We start from the raw sequence: 7,755 nt of genomic DNA, 5'->3' as shown, positions 1-7,755 counted from the left end.
TGAATGGCTTTTATTAAAATTCAGCCAATGACGGTTGTGCATTGTGTGGTCGAATTCACAGAAGTAGATTCACTAACGCTTTACAAAAAGGCGATTAAGAGTTATTTAATAACGATTATCAATTTTTCTTTGATAATAAACGTCAAAGAATAACATCTTTTATAATATTTATTACATTTTCAGTTAAACATAGACATTTTAATTCTGTTTTGTCTCTGTTTAACTCTGTTGAGACATTTTGTTCAAAACACTACTAAGATCTTCATTTACTTATTCATATAAGATCACTGTGGCTATTTGCACTAAATTGCACCATATTAAAGTATTTCAACAGTCAGATGAGGAAAAACATTAAAATAATGCTTAATTTATTCTCACACATGTACGTCATTTAGCAAAAATACCCCAACAATTGCCACGCTACATTTGTCAAGATTATCATAAGGGAAAGCGCGCTAAAGTGCGTCAAAGGCGAAGCAGAAACAAACAAACGTTTGTTTGCAGTCGTTAGAATAACTTTATCAAATCGATCATAATTACACGCCTTATAACACACCATCAATAACTCCGATTTTACATTTTAAACCTGACAAGGAAGCTGATGATGTCTTCCGATTTGCCGCAGCGGTGGGAATCACACTCGCGTTACGGCTCGATAATGTGATGCGCCTTCCGAACCCATCCGAAGGTTAATAAATGACCAGAGCCCAACGGCAAAAGCAAAAAAGCGACACGCCGTCAACACAATAAAACCATACCGGCAGCTGTCCGAATCCGTGTACCTTTTGAACATGATTTTATTGCCTTTGCGCTCTCCACTAGATCGACCGACCTATCGATCCCTGAGGCTGAGGCATTATTCGTACCGATAAAACAACCCAATAAAACAAACACACAAAACAAACGCTTACAAACCTGCTTCGATGGCTATTCGGCGAGTTGAAATTCGTTTGCTGCAAGATGGTTAAAACTGGTCACCGCCGGAGCTCATGCACAACGCCAAGTTACTACACCGTGCCACCGTGCCTCTACGCGAACTCCACCAACTAGTCACTAGGCGATGGAGTGAAGGGCCTTTACCGGCTGTTTTCGCACTTTTTCGAAACCGACTGACGCAAAAGTCTTGGCCAGATATTTACACTTGTTGTTTTGTGTACGGAAATATTAATTACTTGCGAGTGAAAACTCACCTTAAATCACTTTTTTAATTTTCCACCAAGTAGAACACACCACAACACACCACCTCCACACTTTAAACGCACACCTCAGGTGCGGGTTTTGCAGTGAGTTCGGTTCGTTAGTTTCTTCCTTTATTGACCTGTCAAAAAGGGCTACAACAATTATTTTCATCCATTGTTCTCTTCAACCACGCCGAAAAATTTCATTTTTTGTTGGTAGTTATTTGTTACATTCATCGGCGAGAAAACAAAAAATACTTAGCAGTTACAATATGTAGTGTTTCTTTTCATTTAAACAAAAAAGATACCGATAAGCCACATCGTATAATACTCCACAGAGTGATAATCCTCTGCGAAGCGACTCAAAACTACTTAAATGCCATCGGAAGCATATCACGTGCTTGGCTACTTTTCCCCCCTCACCTAGAACATGCTTTTTTCTATTTTTCCCACATTTTACTATTTCTTTCCACGATCCGAAACCGAAACTGACCGCAGGTTCGTGGTTTCATTTTCTAACCGTTGCTTTTTTTTGCTCTGTTGTTTGCATATTTAGCGTTCGAGCTGTTCTTTTTTAGGATGAACCGATGCATCCGATAGAACAGCAAAACTCATTAAAGAATGTTAAATTATTCGCTTTTTCGCATTATTTGCTCTGTTAATATGAAAATAGAAAAAAAACGATATGGCGTTTTGTTCACTGCACAATAAAGATTGTCACTTGAAACCGAAAAAATGTATTTTACTGTATCTTGTATTGCATTGTTACTATACAACATTAAAACAATTTATGTAACAATTTGTAGCTCATATAGTAGAATATAATGACTTCTTCACTGTTTCTAATGTTACTAATTTTTTTTTAACTTCTTTAACACTTGCCTTACACTACCTAGCGATGCGACGTTCGAAATGTAACTGAACAAACGCTCGAAAACCACGAGACACCACGACCGGCCAACTTGTGCCGGATGTTCGATGTGAACGCTAGCACCAGCACGAACGAACTGACTAAATTAACCAAAGATTTCTGTACTTTTACTCCATTCTGTTCGAAGGGCCCAACCCGGTGACGCAGGATCGGTTGATGGTGGACGCGATAGTCCGGGTGGCTTTTCCCGGCAAATCTCACCAAAAGCGGAACGGGATGCTGTTTGCGCTCTCGCGTGCTTGCTGCGTTCTCGCTCGCACGCTCACTCTCTTGTTTGGAACGTTTTCCGCCAAAGCGTTCCGTTCGGTTCGGCGGCTCCATTCGGTTGAATCAGATGTTTTTTAGCGCGATCGCTTGTTGTGCGTACCGACCGGTAGCACAGGGCTTCGTCAATGGTCTGTACGCACTCCATTCAGCGTGCTACCGCTATTGGGAAAGACTACTACTTTTGGCTTGCTCGACTCCTGTCACCGATCACGTACGGTTTGATTAAGTTTGTGTAAAAGAAGCAAACAAAAACGAACTTTCGAGGAGACTTTAAACCGTCTGGTGCTTATGCAGAAAGCAAACCCACCACCTGCAAACAGCCTAGAGACGATCGACGCATAATCAATATCCCTTGAAGCGGGCGATGCGCAATTGATCGTGCCATAAATTACATTCGATTCTGTGCACAAGCCAAGCCAAGACCAAGAGCCGGTTGACAGATGGCGCTCGAACTGACCTCATAAATTCCGTTGCCATTAGTTACCTGACCGCTGACAGGCTATTGTCAGCTATTGTATGAAACATAACACTTAAGTTTGCGTTTTTAAATAGCTTTCAAAGATCGCAATCGTTGGCTTTGATTGCCACTTTAAACACATCCGACGGTATTGGGAAGGGGATGCTTGAAGCAGCTCTAGACACCAAACCAGTTGGGCGTGATTTATAGACTAGATGACTCAGTTTGGGTTATATTATGTATCAGGAATAACATGCACATTACAAACTACCGCAAATCTACGAGAACTTTAAACATTGCGGAATGGTATCATGTTTGCAGATCAAGATATTGCTAACAAGACAGGAAGTTGACAATTAACCACTAATCGTTTAAAGATGAGGATTGTTTGATTGGTCATGTAAAACCTTCAAAAAGGAACTATGGGGTGGGATTCCCTTATGAGTGGCATTGCAAAAAAAAATACAGTAAAACAACACGTTTCGCACTTATGTTTGATTAGATGCAACCGTTTTGTACTCACAGCTGATTGTGTTCACTCCGCGGAAGCTACACGGCTGCTGCGGTTGGTTAGGTTCGCTGTTCACATTTTACGATCACCATGACTAACCTTTCGTGCCGAGTTCTTCGCGATAGCCCACACGCGGGAAATCTCCACAAATGAAGACCGGGGATGTACGGGTTGTGCATCATCTGTACACAGTTTGCAGAAACAATTATTACAGTACTGAATAATGAAATGAAACATTTTCTTATTAGCACATTTGTGCAATGGTTAATAACTGAAGTCATTGGTCTGAATTCATTTTTAAATATTTTTTTCCCTCAAAACTCATTTCATAGAAGCTACGAATGAAAAAAGAGGCGACTACACTGCAATAGATATGAATAAATATTGGGTATGTCCCCAAACCTCAAATGTCCAAATGTGAAAATGACTAACTATCAATTTTTAGTTACCAGATGTGGACAATAACCCACAGAGGGTTATATTCGTCAATCAGACGAAAACCCCAGCGGGAAACGCTGATGTGTAATCATGGCTTGGCTGAAAACTTCAATTCAGTGTTTAAAAATTTTTGTTATTTAAAGTGCAAAGAATGTGAAACAAGTCAGGAGTTTAATGCAAAACTACTTATCTAATATAAGCTGTACTTCAAAACTATGTATGTGAAACTATTAAAATTATGGAACAAAGTGTGAAATTATTGGGAAACACAGTTCGAAATATAAAGAATGCGAGACACGCACAAAACATTAACTTGTTAAATTGCTAACAGACCGCACATAGCACACACAAACGTATTGCATTTTGTTTGCATTGTTTGTACGCAGTTATAACCCATTTGTGCGGTATACGAGTATTGTTAACATCGTCGTAAGCAGAATAAATCTCATCGTAAAAGCAGTGGTAATTAGACTTGTAATTAAATACCTTAAAAGGACTTACACAGCCAATCGGTCATCATAAATTCACTAGAGGCATCTTTAACAGCCACTTTGCCACCGTAAATCCAAAATTCGGCAGTGTAAATCCAATAATGGTGTTGAAAACTTTGATTCGGTCACCGTCAATACCTCATTTGGCTGTTTCGTTTTGGTGGCCTGTCTAGCCAGAAATTACAATAACCATACGGCAGCGTGAAATGTGCATCATTCCATTTATTTCCATGTCACTTTGATAAGGATATCCATGTTTACGAAAGGTGCCAAATTTGTAGCGTCTGACCACGAGTTTGCTTATTTTGAAAACAACTCCAAGTTTTCATTCAATTAAAACCATTAAAACCCGGCGATAAACAGTGCTGCACCATTAGTGAACATTTAAAAGTATCACATTGTTAATCACTGACGTCAAATCTGATCTAATTTCGGTTTTAAAGTTGTTGCGGAAATATCTATATATGGAAGTTGCGTGCGTAAAACGTTGTCGCAACACTGCACTATTTTAAACGAAGCTACATATCACCACGAATATGCAGTACGATTAATATGTACTAATATGTAAAAATTAGTAAATTGTGTCAAAATCAATGCAGTTGAATTTTATTTCTATACTATTGTGATAATTTTTCAATTACGAAAAATAACTGTACAAACCTTTGGACATTTCCTAAGACGAATATTATTTGCGCCAAAATTGATTTCGGGTTATCAAGCTGTTCGTTAAAAAGCTTCACCTTCGTTCAAATTGAGCTTAAATATCTGAACGACGTTGGCCCTGTTTACAGCATAGTGGTCAGTACTTGACATCAAATTTTATCGTTACATGCTCGTATTCTAAACATAGGATATTTAACTATTTATTTATTTCTAGACACGTTCAAAAACAAAATGTGTTTTTAATTGTTACATCTTCGACCGTATTCCGAAAATAATTTCTGAACTAAAACTGAAAATGACAAATTTGAACTGCAAGATTTCAAGTACTGAAGCGCTATGATAAACATGTGCGATATAATTTAGTTCCGACAATGTTTATGTTATTTACAACCAGCGCACTGACTGGCTCTTTGCACAGAAATGTAATTAATTCGCATAATCACAACACCTCCCCGTCACGGTGATACAAGATACACAAAGATACGCACACCTTCCACAAAAATACGCCCGATGTCTTTCTGGCTACAACCGAAGCGATACAGACGTCGGATAGCTTGTGGATTGCTGTTTGTGGCGAGTGTTATCTACGTCGTGTACAGCAAGTTCCCAGATACACCGGTGCACAACTGCTTCCAGATCGTCCATGGTGTCGATCTCGAGGACGAAAAGCTGCTGGACGATGTGCAGCAGTCCGTACCGCAACCAACCAACGACGGGCGGAATGTTTTCTTTCATGAAACCTCCTGCTCCAAGGACGGTATCGTTAGACTGAATGCTCGCCAAGCATGTGCAGTCGAATCGGCAGCTCGTGCCAATCCTGACTGGAACATTTACGTACTGTTTGCAGCACCGGTGGGATTCCGAAACCAGACGGCACAACCGATACTGGATGCACTACTCGACTACCGGAACGTACATCTGCGCTTTGTTAACTTAACGACGTACGCAAATGAAACGCCGCTAGAAGAGTGGATGGAGAATGGGGAAATATTTCGTTCGCTGTACATGAACTCACATCTGTCCGACGTAATGCGTTATCTGACCCTGTACAAGTACGGTGGAACGTACCTTGATTTGGACGTGATCGTGCAGCAATCGTTCGAGAAACTCGAACCAAATTACGCTGGTGCTGAATCGGTCCGGTGGGTTGCTGCCGGTGTGATGAACTTCCACCCAAAAGGGCACGGTCATGAGCTGGCGGACATGTGCGTTAGGTAGGTGATGTACATGTTCGATTGTCCTTAACCTCGCATTGTAACACGGCATTCGCTTCTTTTAGAGATCTGCTAGCCAACTTCAACGGTAAGGATTGGGGAAACAATGGCCCCGGGGTAGTGACACGCGTTCTGCAGAAGTACTGCCACACCCGCTCGACGGTCCACATGACGCGGGAACGGTGTCGCCATTTTACGGTGTATCCAATCAACGCATTCTACGCGATCGGGTATGAAGATTACAAGCAATTTTTCGAAGCACAATACCTCGAACAGGCGCTTGTAACGCTCAACCAATCGATCGTGGTGCACGTGTGGAACAAGTTTAGTAAGACGCATCCGGTGCAAGTTGGTTCACGGGTGGCCTATGGTGTGCTTGCAGAGAAACATTGTCCAAAGGTGTACAGATCTTGTGGAGACGTTTTCTAACATTGCCAACATTTATGTGCTTATTCATTTCCCTCAGTTTTTGTTCAATGTTTTAACCTCGAAAGCATAGTTGTTGCAATACGGGAACTAAATGTTGCACGTTATTCTTGCGAAAATGCATCCAATTGCCAGGGAATTGTTACTACCGGTGCCTAATAGTCTAATACTGCTCGAACAAACAATAACGGCTCTTGAGTAAGTTAATTAGTTGCATATGCTGATGTAGTGTTACATTAATTTGAATCATATCAAGTAACTAAACTGTTCAATTACACCGTTTTAGCTTGCGTCGAGGTTTAATTGAAACAGCAAAAAAACACTCAGTTAATCGTGATATTCAGGTGCAGCTTCATCGACTGAAACAAACAAACAACACTTTCAAATAGGTTATTATCACTTTACTTATTTATTCTTATTTCATTTTGCACAGATGATTGCATTCTTTCTAGTATTAGTAACAATACATGTTACAAACTATTCGAATCCGTCGTAGCACAGGTTTAAGACTTTTTGTTGTTGTAACAACAGACATTTTTTTTAGAATGCTTTCCACATTCCACAATATGTTTTCCCTTTCGATGTAGGCAACTGTTGTGAATGTGCGTGATCGTGTGATATCGTGATCGTCTTGCAGCTATCTGGAACTAACTTTTATTCCTTTTTTAATATCGATCAACCTACACAGCCGCCAGATCGCTAAAGCGATAAAAATAATGGCCGAAACCAAACAACTGAAAATCTCATCTAGCCACAGGCTAGAAGCTAACACTTAAATTTTGGTTCAAGCGGCCAATTGAATATCTAGGGAATCCAATGTATTAGGGTTTTTTTTTTTTTGTTTCGTTAGAACGGCCTGGCCGTATCGACTTATTTTACCACGTAGCCGGATAGTCAGTCCTTGCTACGGGGGATTGGTCCGGATGGGATTTGGTCCGGTCCGTTCGTGTGAAGACCGGCTCCGCTACCATCATGCCACCGGGCCGCTCCGTATTAGGGTTTATTTAACTTTTTTTTATCTTCGTCATTTAAAGTCCGTCAATTTTTCCTGACGTTACTATATTCCATCTGTCCTGTTGCCTATCCAATAAAATCTCCTGACCCAATTCCTTTGTATACCACAACGATGCAACAGTGTAAAGAAAGTATGGCCACTCCCGTAGTTAATAAGTATTTGAA

The 7,755-nt window shown here is 40.5% G+C and overlaps 1 protein-coding gene across 1 annotated transcript; it reads left to right on the top strand.

The window, feature by feature from the left end:
• The first annotated feature begins 5,358 nt into the window (after positions 1 to 5,358).
• Positions 5,359 to 7,414, top strand: LOC128300324 (lactosylceramide 4-alpha-galactosyltransferase-like). Its single transcript, XM_053036344.1, has 2 exons — positions 5,359 to 6,150; positions 6,216 to 7,414. The coding sequence occupies exons 1-2, from the start codon at positions 5,447 to 5,449 to the stop codon at positions 6,577 to 6,579; spliced, it is 1,068 nt and encodes a 355-aa protein (XP_052892304.1). The 5' UTR covers positions 5,359 to 5,446; the 3' UTR covers positions 6,580 to 7,414.
• The last annotated feature ends 341 nt before the right edge of the window (positions 7,415 to 7,755 follow it).

This window comes from Anopheles moucheti, chromosome 3 (genome assembly GCF_943734755.1).
Source record: "Anopheles moucheti chromosome 3, idAnoMoucSN_F20_07, whole genome shotgun sequence".
In the NCBI taxonomy this organism is placed as follows: Eukaryota; Metazoa; Arthropoda; class Insecta; order Diptera; family Culicidae; genus Anopheles; species Anopheles moucheti.
Note: the sequence above shows the minus strand (reverse complement) of the source record. Positions and strands in the feature narration are given on the sequence as shown.

Coding starts and splice junctions, on each gene's coding strand:
- LOC128300324 (XM_053036344.1), top strand. CDS start 5,447: ATGTCTTTCTGGCTACAACCGAAGCGATACAGACGTCGGATAGCTTGT. Junction 6,151..6,215: donor CTGGCGGACATGTGCGTTAG/GTAGGTGATGTA, acceptor CGCTTCTTTTAG/AGATCTGCTAGCCAACTTCA.